This window comes from Anolis sagrei, chromosome 1 (genome assembly GCF_037176765.1).
Source record: "Anolis sagrei isolate rAnoSag1 chromosome 1, rAnoSag1.mat, whole genome shotgun sequence".
Lineage (NCBI taxonomy): Eukaryota > Metazoa > Chordata > Lepidosauria > Squamata > Dactyloidae > Anolis > Anolis sagrei.
Window position 1 is genome coordinate 170,160,048 of NC_090021.1, and position 15,500 is coordinate 170,175,547.

A 15,500-nucleotide genomic window follows, 5' to 3' on the forward strand; every position below is an offset into this window, starting at 1 on the left:
TCTTTTTTATATAAATAGAAACACTTTGCAAATCCATTTTTAAAACAAATGCGTTTGAACATTTCCGCCTTTAGTACTTTCGGTCACACTAACTCATCCACTTGGAAGCACAGTTGGGGCGGTTTCTGATCTGAGACCACTAGCTCCCTGACAAAGCTTTGCAACCCAAAGATTTCACCATAATACTCAGCTGTTTTTCACTCTTTCTTCTGCTGGCAGGCCATTGGAGTACGTCTGAATGAGCTCTGCCATAGCGAGAGTGAGAGCCCAGCTAACCTGCTGGGTCTCATTTATGATGAGGAGACCAAGCGGAGACTAAGAAAGGAGGATGAGGAAGAAGACTTTTTAGATGACAGTAAGGAGACTCCCTTTACTACAAGAACCCCTGCTTGTAAGAATCTCTGCTTTAGGAACACTTAATTCTTTTTTCTCTTTCTCTCTTTCATTCCCTTTCCACCCACTTGTATTCCACACTTCTTTTCCCTCCTTCCTCTCTAGCTGCCTGTGTCTAGTTGTAATGCATTCTGTAGTGGTAGAAATTGCAAAAAGAAATGGGATTCACAAATACAATAGATGTGTTGTATTTTACAACCCATTCTTGAGATCCAATAGAGCTAGTCCTATGTACTGCTATGTTAGGACCAGATGGGGACATACCTCCTCACTTACCTCCAAAGGCCACTTCCAGTAAGTTGAGTGAAGTCTGGATGACCAGGACAATGTGAAAAGGTGTAGATATTCATGATTTGGAGCTAAATCTGTGTGGGTTCTATAGATGAGGGACCAGAAATTTATGTTAGTATCTACAGAGTTTCAGTTCCAGACACACCATCAATTATAATTATCTTTAATAGTAGAACAGGGAGAAACTTGCTTTTAAATATGAGACCTTGGAAAGATAATACCAAAGTAGAGTAGGGATGGGAATTATGAGGGCCTCCATATATCATTGGACTGCAGCTCACAACCATCTTTCACATTTGCCATGATGGGAAAGGAAATCTACCATGATCTGGAGTCCCCTATTATTCTCTCTCATTCTAGATAAAGCAATGTCCTAACTGGGTTGCTGTGAGTTTTCCGGGCTGTATGGCCATGTTCCAGAAGCATTCTCTCCTGACTTTTCATCCAACATCACAACCTCTGAGGATGCCTACTACAGATGTGCATGAAATGTCAGGAGAGAATGCTTCTGGAATATGGCCATGCAGCCTTGAAAACTCACAGTAGTCCAGTGACTCTAGCTATAAAAGCCTTCGACAACACAATGCCCTAACTAACTATAAAGCCCCTTTGTATATTTAGATCTGCTTCCAGATATGGTTCTCCCTGGTGAGACTGAGATGACTGACAGTAAATCATGTTGATCTCTGTGGCTTTTTATTATTGGAATTTTTTTTGTTATGCACTTTTCATGTTCTTTCTTTGTACATGGTTGTACTTCTCTATTGAGACAACATGTCACACAGTTATTTAATTCAACAACAATAATAAGTAATATCTAAAAACCATAATCTAGAAAAGATCCCACTAGAGTTTTAAAATTGATTTTCTGACAATAAAATTTGCTACATGCTTGTCCTTAGATGCTAGTTCTATAATAAACTTGATTATATTTATAACAAATCTGTAGGAAATGCAATAAACAGTTCATAACAAAAAGGATATTGTTTTTAAAAGATGCTAGGAATGAGATTAGCCCGTTAAAATGTTTTATTGTAAGACATCTTCAGTATTTTCAAATCTGTGCAGAACCCAAGCCAAATTTAAATTAAGTCAGTCATTAAAACTAGTGGCTAAATGTTGGTGTGCTGATCTTTTACAAAATACAAATTCCAGCAACCTAGAATATTGTATAATGAAGCAACTAAACTATTATATTGATCACTATTTAGAAAAGGGAAGAAAAGAAGTTTCACAGTTTACAAATCACCATATGGAACATAATTTCATGCCAATATAGAGTGCAAACTACACTAACACTCTGTAAAATACCCTCTCCCAACATCATCTATGAATGTTTGTCTGTTTGTTACAAAGCACTATATGTACTGCTGTCTTCCACTAATATATGCACTTGTTTGTTTTTTAATAAGCATGTAATCTGCAAAAGTTTTGTCTAAGCTTGTTGTATTCATCTGGGTACTACACAATTCTGAAGGCATTTTAACTGAAAATTAAATTTGATAGAAAGATTACTTACTTAGGAGATCCCTCATTGTCCAAATATAATGGCCTTCCAAGTGTGGTATCTTGGCAACAGATATGTAGGTGACTGTGGAGCCCTATTCTTGACCTGCATGTTCTTCCACAGTGAGGTCTTTGGTTTCCAGGTGGAAGGTGATCCCAGTCAGGGTTGGCTTGACGTGCCTTCCTCTTGGCATGTTTCTCCCCTTTGCCCTCCATTCATTCCTATTCAAATTCCACAGCACTGCTGGTCACTGCTGACCTCCAGTTATAGCACTCAAGTGCTAGGACTTCCCAGCTCTCAGTGCCTGTGCCACATTTTTAAGGTTAGCTTTAAGCCCATTTTAATATCTCTTTTTCTGTCCCCCAACATTTTGTTTTGCATTCTTGAGTTGGGAGTATAGTAACTGCTTTGAGAGATGGTGATCAGGCATTTGGACAACATGGCCAGTCCAGCTGAGTTGATGGCAGAGGAGCATCCCTTCAGTGCTGATAGTCTTTGCTTCTTCCAACATGCTGACATTTTGTCTGCGTGTCTTCACAAGAGATTTGTGTGATTTTTCAGAGGAAACACTGATGGAATCATTCCATGAGTTGAGTGTGACATCTGATAGAAAGATATGGAAATCTAGAATGTGACAACCCATCTCAGTGTTCATTACAAATGCTACACACTTTTGTCAGGATGGTGTCATCCTAAAAAACAAAACTGTGTGTAGAAAACAGGCCTTTCTCTGTAAACACTGGAGTCTTTTTATGTTCTGTTAGGCTTTCTGGAGTATTAGCTGAGAAGAGACATTTTCCACAAATGTCCTTTAATGTGTATGCTTAATTTCATGTGCATGGATTGCTCTTTGTAAGAAAGTGAGGGCAGAGGCATGTGGCTGTGTGATGTCTTTGTCTTCTGAATGTGGATAGGGTGGCTTACCCCAATGCTTATCTACTTTTCCAAAGTCCCCAATTTTCTGTTGGAATGGCAAATGTGGTATAAGTGCCCATATTTCATAGAAGGGGTGTGAACTAAGAAGTTAATGACACTGTGCAGTTACAGGAACTGAAGAAGAAAAGTGAGATAAGACATAGTAATATATGCTTTTTTGTTTCCATCACAATGAGAGTAATCTCTTTTCAGCAACTTTAAGACTTCAGACCTAAATGACAAACAATGACTCATTTCACACTTTCCCCCCGAGTTGACATAATTTTCAGGAGCTGCTCATACTAATGATTGAATTCTTTTTGAGTTTAGGTAGACAGCATAGTACTCTTCTAAACTACAAATGACATCATGAGTGACATCACATTTCCAAGAAGATGCCCAAGTCACTCAGTATCTTAAATAAATTGTTTTGTTTTGTTTTTACCCTTTATTGTGTATCTGAGGTCAATACTCAGCATTACATGTATCTTTCTTCATTTTTTTAAAAACATAACAAATTGCAATTACAACCCCCACCTTTTTCATGAAGAGTAAATGATAATTTTTACACTTAATTTTTACACATGAGCTGTGAAAATAGGGATTTTGGATGAGTAATTAAATTATCTAGGGAAGTGTATTTTTTCTGTGTGATGCGTAGACTCATCTGCAACTCATCTGCAGCTTGTCCTCTGTATTATGGGTGTGTCTTTTAGGGAATTTATTTACTGAGGTGGGGGTCTTTTCCTTTGTGGAAATGGCCAGCAGTCAGAGAAAGACCATGAGTAAAGCCATAAATGTTTTTCAGTTTCCTGTTACTGTTTCCTTGTTTTAAATAAAATTTTAAAAATTCAGAACTGCACAGTTTTGTAGTAACAAAAATACATTTTGATGCCTCTCTGTTGGGACAAAAATCACAAACTTGCATCATTGCACAAGATCTGCCCCCCTCCCCACCCCAAAAAGAGGAAAGCAGTGGCATAAGGAAACATGGCATGGATTGAGAGGAGTCATCTCTTGGCTGTGTGATATGTCTAACACACATAATTTTATTAGATACAGAAAGGAGAGAAGCATGTGAGATGGGATGGGTAGGTATCCTGTCCTTATCTAGCATTCTTGAACAACAGGCTGTCTACTTAAAAAAATATTTTCTAATGTGTGTGTGATAAAGTCCTAAGAATCTTTTTCCTCTGCCATTCCCTGGCTTCAATTCTCAGTCATCAGGAGTTGCTTTTTGTAAGGTGTGTTGGGGGACAACTCTGAGAGAAAAACACACACACAGTAGTTTGTCATTTGTACACTGGAAGCACAGTGGCGAGATGAGCAGGTTATAAAGGTATTGGTGTCAACATCTATATTCATACATAGAAGAATTATACATTGAGACCCTCACAGTCTTGCTGTTGTTGAACTGCCATATGAAATAGAACATATAGATGTATGTGCATACATGTATGCGTAAATTACAGGGTTGAGAAATGCAGAATAAGAACATAAAGGGGCCATTGTGTTTCATATGCAGTTCATATTGTGTGCCATGTGTGGTGAATCATTTGTTCTTTGATCTATTTTTTTCTATTACTACTCTTTCTGTTAACAATACACCCATACATTGTCCCTGTTTAGGTACTGTCAACCCCACCAAATGTTGTTGCCCTTTTGCCTTGAAGATGGCAGCATGTCAGCTGCTCCTGGAGATCACCACATTCCTTCGAGAGACCTTCCCCTACATGCCCAGGCCACGTACAGAACCACTTGTGGTGAGTGAACCATCGGAATTGAATTTGGGATGAAGAATTGTTGGAAAACATAGTATAAATAATATCAGAACTATAATTAGATGCAGCCAGCAATTATAACTAGATAATATATTGATGTCTTCAAGATAGGAGATCAAGGGATGGGATTGGGTTTTTATAACTAGAAAAGATCTACAGATTTGGCTTGGTGAATACTATATATAGGTTAGCAGATGAGTTACCCATAGGCCTAGAGCAGGGGTCCTCAAACTAAGGCCCGAGGGGCAGATACGACCCTTCAAGGTCATTTCCCTGGCCCTTGCTCAGGGTCAACCTAAGTCTGAAATGACTTGAAAGCACACAACTACAACAACAATCCTATCTCATCAGCCAAAAGCAGGTCCACACTTTCCCTTGAAATACTAATAAGTTTATATTTGTTAAAATTGTTCTTCGTTTTAATTATTGTATTGTTTTTAAGTGGGGTTTTTTGCACTACAAATAAAATATGTGCAGCGTGCATAGGAATTCATTCGGGTTTTTTTTCAAATTATAATCCGGCCCTCCAACAGTTTGAGGAACTATGACCTGGCCCTCTGTTTAAAAAGTTTGGGGACCCCTGGCCTAGAGCATATGGCGAGGATCAGAAAACCTTTTGAGCTTCATAGGGCAGAATGCTTCCCAATTGTCTGGGCATCCAAATTAGAAAACCAGTACTTGAAAATTAATCAAAATTAACCCTTCCATGGAATGTGAGCTGGAAAGGGACCTTACGGTTGTGGTGGATATTTTCATGATAGAATTGATCCCATCGTGCATCAATTGTGGAAAAAAAAAGAAATTCCTAAATCTAACAACATCATAATATCTTCTTTCATGTTACATTATCATGCCAAATAATAATGTAATGTGGCGTAATGTAGTAAACCCTTGTGCCAGCAAGACTAAAGACCAATAGGTATGAGGTTCGAATCTGGTGAGAGCACAGATGAGCTCCCTCTGTCAGCCCCAGCTCCTCATGCAGGGACATGATAAAATAATAATATTATAATAGCTTTATTTTTATACCCTGCTTCCATCTTCCTGAGGCACTCGGGGCGGCTTACAAAGGGACAACCCTGAAAATTACATATTAAAACAAACACATTAAAATAAAATCAACAAACAGCAATCAAGTAAAAAACATATCACAAGCCTCCCACAAGGATGGTAAAACATCAAAAACATCCGGGCACTCCCGGGCAATTTTCTCACACCAGAAACAACACCAGAAGCGACTTGCAGTTTTTCAAGTCGCTCCTGACATGAAAAAAAGCCATAATACTTGAAAAAACACCATTCAGTTCTTGGGAAGAGATATCAAAAAGGATAATATGGGGAATCCTAAGCTCCTCCCCTAAAACACAGCAAAATGGAACAGTCCACCTCCAAGAGAGCAAACAGGGAATGAACAGGAGTAAAACTAGGCTGAGACTTCACAGTAGAGGCTCCTTCTTTGGAAGCTTTTAAACAGAGACTGGATGTCCATCTGTCGGGGGTGCTTTGAATGCAATTTTCCTGCTTCTTGGCAGAATGGGGTTGGACTGGATGGCCCATGAGGTCTCTTCCAACTCTATGATTCTATGAGACTAACAATAAAATTACTTGCTTCTTAGCCTAACTTACTTCTCAGGGTTGATAGGGAAAGGTGCTGTATAATTGCAAGGAATAAAAATACTAATTACATTTTCATCTGAATTGTTAGCCTATATTAGAAGAAAAGGTGAGTATCTTTGTAGGTAAAATTCTTCTGTGCTTTATGTAATGTTACAGGATTTGGAAAGTTGCAGATTACGCTTGGACCCTGAGATGGACCGGCACAGGTATGAGAGGAAGATCAGTTTTGCTGGGGTTCTGGATGAAAATGAAGATTCAAAAGATTCCTTGCACAGCAGCAGTCATACCCTGAAATCCGACACAGGTTGTGAAGAGAAGAAAGGTTTGTTGCCTACTATGGCTTCCAGTTTTTCCAAGATCTATATTTGATACATTGGTGTTCTAAGAAGCCAGAAGCTGTGGAGCCACAGAGCTGAACGCTCTTTCGTCTTTTTCCATAGTTGGGTGTTCTAACTTCAAAAAGGTTTTTTTGGCAGTATCATCCTAAGCTCATTTGTTTGGAGGTTTCCATTTTAGAGAAGAAATGGGAATCATGTGACCTTCCAGACTGCAGCTCCCATGTAACTTAGCCAATATATCCATATATTGTGTGTGTGTGTGTATACATACACACTCTCTCACACATACTATCTATATCTATATCTATATCTATATCTATATCTATATCTATATCTATATCTATATCTAGATAGATAGATAGATAGATAGTGAGGGATCCTGGGACTGCAATTCAACATTTAGAGGATCACATGATTCCCACTACATTTTCGAGAAACTTATTTCTCAGAAAGTGGGCTTAGGCTTAGTCCCACAAATCCAAAATAACAATTGTTATCTGTGAACATAGCCAGAATCTGCCATCTGACTAAAAGTAAAATCCTTCCCAACTAACACTGACATTCTCTGAAAGGACATGTATTACATTTGCATCAAAGGCGGTCATCCAGTTGAAGATCCTGAAAACTAATCTGGTTTTAACAGCAACAGATAATATAATGTATGGGTACACAAGATTGCAGCCAAATTTAATAAGGAAACATTGCATTAAGCCTTTACTGTATTGTACTTATCACATGTGGAAGAAAAAAGAGGTCTTGTTTTATATTTTCAAGTATCAAATCCAGAATGTTGTCAAGTTTAACAGAATGTATGAGTTTGCTTCCTGAACCCATGAAATGACTACATGCTTAAAGCACATCGGCTGTGTGGCTTTCAATAGTTGACACCCCTCTCATCCCCTCAAATATCATGCGCCAAGGGCTTAAGTCACTGTGGTTGTTAAAAGCAGCAGAATGTGTGTCATTGTAATGTCATCTCATGCAGAAAAAAGCGTAAACCAAACAAACAACAGCCGCATAGATTCTCATTCTGTCTTATGGTTCAAGTGTTGCAATACAAACCAAACCAAATAGAATTTAAAAGTATAGATAGTAAATAATAGATTGAGATACTGGAATATTGTATATAATGTTGTTTTCATTTCTGCAGTCTCACAAAGTAGAAATTATATAACACTGATTTTAAAGGAAAATAAGATTGTGATTTATGCTACTATGATGAAATACAAATTCAATCATATAGTTTGTGTTATTTAGTTGATCCCCTGCGCTCTGCTCCTATTTGAAAAATTACCCTTCCTATAGTTAGAATCTGTCTGAATATCTGCATTTCCATCTTTGTTATGATATATCCTTTCTCTGCACTTTCAAGTTAGATGTCTTATGTATCTAATAGTCAACTGACTTATCTTCATCCTGACCAAGATGAAGAAATCGGAACTCCACTTAGAAACTTAGAAACCTCCAAAAGATCAGGACTTCTCTAAGGGACATAAAACTCAAACTAAACCTTTTTCTTTAGCATATGCATACACAATGCCTAATACATGGGAAGAAATGCAACCTAGAAAATGCAGCCTGGATTTATGAAACCAACAGATTAACTGAAAATCTTCAGTGGATACATACATACATTAGCTCGTAATGTTAGCCAGGGAAGGCAGAATCATGCAGCTGAAAAGTCCAGGAATCCATCTACATTGACCACTTAGCAAAAAACACTAATATCTTTGGATTAATATGGACCAAAGCTGCTTAACATGGCCTTGAAGCTTTTCAACCAAAGTTGTGTTGCTCTGAATTAAATCCCAAAATCTGGAGCAAATGGCAATTTGGGCCCATATAAACATTTTTTCTGGTTCCAAGATAGAACTGACCACAACTGTTTACACAGGTCATCAACTGTGGTTAGTGGGCATGACATCGGTCATGTTGATTGCCCATTGGATTGAGTGACACTAGTCAGAGAAATGTGATGATCAGAGAAGTGAGGGAAAGAGGAAAGAGCAGTTCCTCTTCTCCCCCTTCCCATGTTTCTCTGTTGCCCTGGCAAACATGGGCATGATCCAGGAGATGAGCAACCAACATGACTCGTACCTCATACCCTGGCTGCTGCAATGAGAAGAACAGGAGTGGGAATGTGAGGGGTGGGTTCAATACTGCTGGACAGTCAGGACTCCCTCCCCCCTCGGTCATGGCTGGTGAGATGGTGGTCTAAAACATCTTGGGACTGATCCAGCATTCACTACTCTGGATCAACTGTGGGATAGGTGGTCTGTGTAGATCTGCCCCATGTCAGATACTTCTTGCTCCTTCTAGTCTTAACAGACCTTATTCTCTTTTCTTTTTATTATGTGAGACTAGTTTTCTTTTTTCTCCCTTTTTCACTCATTTTCCACACTTTCTTCTCCTTTAAAAACAATCCTCCTTGTTTTCCTATTTCTTTGCATCTCCATTTTCCACCCTCATTTCTCACCCAAAGGATGAATTAATTACCAAATCCCCATGTTAAATGATGGAAAGAAGAGATTCATAGAGCCCCTGCAGACTTCTTGCTATAGCTGTATCTAGGCTGGTGAGATATTGTTCTCTTATTGACTCAAATGTTGTACAATACTGCCCATCCACCACAATACATTCATGTGGAAGCAGGAGCTCATAAAACCTGTTTCCGAAGACAAGTCTGCACTACTCACATGCACGTCCCTAACCCATAGCATATCAAACTCCACAGATACCAGCCAGGCTGAAACTACATTGACCCAACTGGACCTTCATCTTACCATTTCCATTTCTGTCACCATTCCTAGAATAGCATGTGAGCTACTGGCCACTGTGGGCACCCAATGCTGACATCAGCAGAGGTACCAATTCATTCAGGATGGCCCATGAGGTCTCTTCCAACTCTCTGATTCTATGATTCTATGATTCCAAGAAGGATGAAATAGATCTCTTATTCCTGGTGTTTGCATGGACACCTTAGCTCCGTGATGGGTAAACTTTTGAGCTTGGTGTGTCAAAATTGGCCAAAAACCTGAGCATAACTTGGGTGGGGTGTCAACTTCGAGAAAAAAATAAACGTAATTTTGCAATATTTATAGTTTAAATACAAAAAAATTTATATTCCATGCTGAGTTATGGAGTGAACAATTCTCAAACGTGCAGATGTTAAATTTGTAGTCTTTTACAAATTTAAGGATGGAATTAGATTGGCTCTTATAAAGTGTACTTCTCTGTATGCGGCCGCGTGTCATCAAAAATAGCCATGTGTGTCAGTGCTGACACGCGTGTCATAGGTTCACCATCATGGCCTTAGCTGATCTCAGCCAAAGTCACCTTCAATGGCCAGAAGTTCACACAGAGCAGTGATGAGCAAATGTTGGGGGATTTTCAGCTTTCCATGCTGAGTGTTCCCATATGCAGCTACACAGAGAAGTAATATTCCTACTAAGAAACCAATACTTCCCAGTCATGATCTGTAGGAAACCCAGAGGCCCTTTGCTTACCTTCTGGAACTGTGAGATTCCATTCAATTGCCAAATGTGTGTATCCTGGACCAGATATCATTTCCTCTGCACATCTTTACCCAGAGGAATGTGCCTCTAGTTTCATTGTCCCAGAGCCAAGCCTCAACACAATAGAGTTTGCAAGGATAGCTTATTGAAAGTGACATGGAAACCCTTCAGTTAATGATAAATTTGTCTCACTCACCTTTCATTTGTTTTCAGTGGCAACTCAATCTGTTAATGTTAATTGATTACAAGTAGCCTGTCGTGAAAGACTGGCTCACAGATTTCTGAATTTGGTGAAGTCGGCTCTGCTCAGCAGAGTGACATGCTTACGTCTCACCATTATGTTCAATTTTTAAATATCCTGTTGATATCCTATAGTTGCAGATTCCTAATTAAAGCAAGAAAAAGAACCCCAGGTGCCTCTGGGTGTATATTATTTACATATATTAAATATCCCCCAAAGCCTGCAGAATGCCCATTTCTTCAAACTCTTAATTAGAACATTTCGTTGCAGCTATATTCACTTCACAGTGATGTGGTGTCTCTGTATTATTTACATTATTTTACATACTTGAAATGATACTTGAAAAATCCCTTCCATGTCTGCAAGCCATGGAAGATGACATGTGGATGAGCAGTAAACTCAGGCAGCTCTCCTGAAGACTCTTCAAAACACCGACCTGTGAGGGAGTTGTTAAAACACTCTCATCGGTTTTTTATGGATCTCAGCAAAGATTGAACTTGTGAATTGGTTCTCAGATATATAGGAGCTATACAGTCGTAATGATGGTGATTTTTCAAAGCAAATTGTTATCTACTAGAAAAGTACAGAATTTGCATGTGCACACACAATGAAGTATTGCTCTCCCAGCAGTAGTCACAAGTTCTCTAGAGATGACTCCTCCATCTTTCACTCTTTCCTTAGTATGATTCCATTTACTATTGAAATACTTACATACAGACATACATATAAAAATTATTACCACTTATTCTGGATTCCAAAATAAGATCATAGAATCATAGAATTAGAGTTGAAAGAGACTGCATGGGCCATCTAGTCCAACCCCCTGCCATGCAGGAAAAGCACAATCAAAGTGCCCTTGACTTATGGCCATTCAGCCTCTACTTAAAAGCTTCTAAGGTAGGAGCTTCCACCACACTTTGAGGAAGAGAGTTCCACTATTAAACAGCATGTGCCATCAGGAAATTCCTCCTAATGTACAGATGGAATCTTCTTTCCTCCAATTTGAACCCATTGCTCCAAGTTCCAGTTTCCAGAGCAGCATAAAGCAAACCTGCTCCCTCTTCTTTATGACATCCTTTCAAATAGTTAAACATGGTTGTCATGTCTCATCCCAACCTTCTTTTCTACAGGCTAAACATATCCAGCTCTTTAAGATGCTCCTCATAGGGCATGGTCTCCAGACCTTTGAAAGTTTTAGTTGCCCTTCACTGGACACCTTCTAGTTTGTCAATATTTCTTTTAAATTGTGGTGCCCAGAATTGGACATAGTGTTATTCCAGGTGAGGTCTGACCAAAGCAGAATAGAGGAGCACCACACTTTCCTCAATCTAGACACTATACTCCTTCTGATGCAGCCCAAAATCTCATTGGCTTTTTAAGCTGCATCATCGCACTGTTGGCTCATGTTCAACTTGTCCACAAAGACTTCAAGATCTTTTTCACATGTACTGTTGTCAAGCGAGGTGTCACCCATTCTGTATCTTCGCATTTCATTTTTTCCTGCCTAACTTTAGTATCTTAGGAAGAGAAGTGGTGCAGTTGGTTAAACCCCTGTGCCAGCAGGACTGAAGACCGACAGGTTGCAGGTTCGAATCCGGGGAGAGCGCGGAAGAGCTCCTTTTGTCAGCTCCAGCTCCTCATGTGGGGACATGAGAGAAGCCTCCTACAAGGATGGTAAAAACATCAAAACATCCGGGTGTCCCCTGGGCAATGTCCTTGCAGATGGCCAATTCTCTCACACAAGAAGCACCTTGCAGTTTCTCAAGTCACTCTTGACACAACACACACACACACACACACACACAAAAGATTTAGTTACTTAGTAGAATATAGGATTTGGACCTCTTCAGGAATCAGTGCTCCTGCTTTAGTATTTTGAAGAATTGTTTCTTTGCTAATGTCATGGGAGGTAAGGGAGGTTCACCCGTTACAATGCATTGAAATTATGGATGTCTAAACTCCTCTATGTGTAGATTAACATGGCAATTTTTTAGAAAAAAATATTCTATCATGTTGATATTATGGTACTTGTCTTTTCCTAGCATGACAGTCATAAATTTGTAATTATTAGCCAGGGTTTATTGGCCAACAATTAAGGTCTGTTAATGGTGTGAATGGGAAAATTTGAAGGATCTTTTTCAAACACAAATCTCTTGCTTCATAAAGCTGCACTTTTCTCTGCCCCTTTGAAAAGTGACAGCTGTCATTTACCTACATTGCATCTGTGAAGTATGTTCACTTTTAAGTAGATGTATAACTGAGTGTTGCAACATTTGGACTTGCATAATGTCATGTATTGCCATAGAGCTGAGTGGAGATCAACATGTCAGTGATTAGTGCTTCAAACCATTCCATATTTTTGTGCCCATTAAATACCAAAAACCAACAACAGCACACCCAGCATCCAAAGATGTCTTTAATGCTTGAAAGTCGCGGACCTGTATGAAGATGTGGGACAACATATTATTGCTTTCTCTGTACAGTTCTGGTGAAGTTTAATGTACAAAGACAACGATTTATGCAAAGGTAATTTCCAAACTGGATGAAGAAAGTAGAGGCCGAGCATAAACAAGAAGGCTGCCTACTTACAATCATGGGACCCCATGATTGAACACTTTGACCTCTATAACACAATTTGTACAATGTGGGGCTAGCAGGACAATAGGTTTGCCCCTGAGGCCTTGTCTAAATATGCAGCTCAGCCACTGGTAGCCAACAGCCCATGTAGATGCAATAGCAAATCTTTGAACTGGCAAACACAGAAGGAAAACGGTTCTCCTTTGTCATTTTGATTTTGAATGAATCCGGAACACTTTGGATCAAATTATAGCTTTCATGGTTTAGCCACGGGGTTTGCAACAGTGCCATTTACATAGTCTTTTTGCAATACTAATGGCTGAATTCAAGGGTAATTTAAAAAAAACTTAAGTCACAGGCAAGAAATGTGTCACAACCTTCTTGAAGGCCTCTCTGACTGGATGATCAATAGAGCTGCATTGGCATTGGCTTTGGAGGAGTCTCTTGCCTGTCTTTCTTGAGAGAAAGGAAAGACCCTGCATTGCAGGAAGGGGAATGTGGGCGGGCTAGGTATATTATATACATATATAAGATAAATAATTATAAGATTTTTTAAATGAAGGGAATTAAGGGGGAAAAAGTCCTCTTTTATTCTTTTAATACAGTTCCCAGCAGGAAGATCAGGATAGGAGGCTCCCGCTTGCTCCAGATTAAAGGAACCCGCAGTTTCCGGGTGAAGAAAGGGGGTTCCCTGTCCAGCATTCGCCGGGCCGGCAGCCTAAAGAGCACCAAGTTATCCCGTCAGGATTCAGAGTCTGAGAATGAGGAGCTGCAGCTGTCCCACAGCAGGGACACTGTCACTGACATAGGTAACATAGATGAGCTGGGCTAAAAAGGGCACGGGATGATGAGGCAGCATCTTGAATCTGGAAGCAACCCCCGCAGACCTAGGAAAGGAGGAAAAGGGTTGGTAGGCCAGCAGACTCCTGTGGTCTGAGCTGAAAGAGGAAATTCACACTTTTTTGCATGATCTGATACCTAGCAAGAACAGAATTGAAACCTGGCCCTTAGTTGTGTTCAACTCAAAGGATGCTCAGTTCTTAAAATCCTAGTGTCTGGTGCATGAACACTGTATATAGGCATTTTTTGACTACCAACCAAATGCATGTCATGCTTAGGAAGGTATATATACAAATATCATATATCTATGACATATATAATATATATGGTAGAATAGATATATAGATATATATACATATCTCATATCAATATTATATACTGTGTATTTTCAGTTTCATATACAGTATGTATATATTTTGCTGTATATGAGATATAAGTATATGTGTGCTTGTGAATCTCCAAAATATTAGTCCCTATAGAGTCCTTGTGTAGAAAAAGTCAGGCACAGTTCAATCCTTAATTTTGAACCTCTTTCACCCTGTGGTCTCAGTGGCATTGTCCATGCTCTATCTCTGCTTTAGGGACATTTGCATTTTGCCAGGTGCATCTTCATGTAAAAGAACAGCTGAGGAAAAACGAATTGGAATCCACTTCAAACGTTTTCACCACAATCCTATACATGTCTACTGAGAAGTAAGTCCCATTGAGTTCATAAGGGCTTACTTCCAGATAAAGTGTGCATAGGATTGCAGTCTGAATGTGATCATCTCCCACAAACAAATTCTGTGCAAAAGGTCTGTCACCTTGGAAGGCCCACTGGCAATAAATGCATGCAGGAAACTCCGGGGTCAGAGCGAGCACTCCCCTGCCTTTGTTCACAATGGTTTGGCAGGATTTTTCCCCCTTTCATCCCGAGACATTTTGGAATCTGCTAATGGGACTGTACAGGGCTGTGGTCTGCTTGTGGCAGCTGTAGCTGTAGCCAATGTGCTCGTGTCTCAAGGATAAACGCTTGATCCTTTCCTTTCCTTTTTTAAACTGCAGAGCCCAGTCAATGCAGATCACTGAAACCAACCATTTGCAGCATCTTGATGATGCAAGAATTTTCCTTCCACTTACTTACCTTCCCCTCTTCCCTGAATGGGGCAATGTTTATCCCTGACACTTGTCCTACCGATGTTGATGAAGTATGCTTGTAATTACCAGTCCAGCTAATCATCAGGAGTATTTAGGAAGGGCAGGTGGGGGTAGGAGTGAGCAGAACCACCGGATATTTCCTTAGCATAGCCAAACTACCTTCTAGAGTTTTGGCCCTTGGGGTTGATGCACTGATGGCGAACCATTTTGTGCATCCCCGAAGACAGGCGGGGGTAACATTTATCTGTGCAAATAAACTGGGCTGGTTTACAAGCATATGCCTTAGGTTTAAAGTGGGCAGCATGCCTCAGAAGACAACTACTTTTGGGTGTATCTTTTTCTTTCTTT

The 15,500-nt window shown here is 39.7% G+C and overlaps 1 protein-coding gene across 11 annotated transcripts in view; it reads left to right on the forward strand.

The window, feature by feature from the left end:
- Positions 1 to 15,500, forward strand: part of UNC80 (unc-80 homolog, NALCN channel complex subunit) — a 180,294-nt gene that overhangs the window by 77,879 nt on the left and 86,915 nt on the right. For 5 of the 11 annotated variants that reach the window (XM_067470300.1, XM_067470309.1, XM_067470302.1 and 2 more), the window contains exons 24-27: positions 220 to 391; positions 4,736 to 4,869; positions 6,661 to 6,826; positions 13,781 to 13,984. In XM_067470300.1, coding sequence (XP_067326401.1) covers positions 220 to 391; positions 4,736 to 4,869; positions 6,661 to 6,826; positions 13,781 to 13,984 — 676 coding nt within the window. The remainder of the gene's footprint in view (positions 1 to 219; positions 392 to 4,735; positions 4,870 to 6,660; positions 6,827 to 13,780; positions 13,985 to 15,500) is intronic. The other 6 variants (XM_067470306.1, XM_067470313.1, XM_067470315.1 and 3 more) reach the window with 3 other exon arrangements.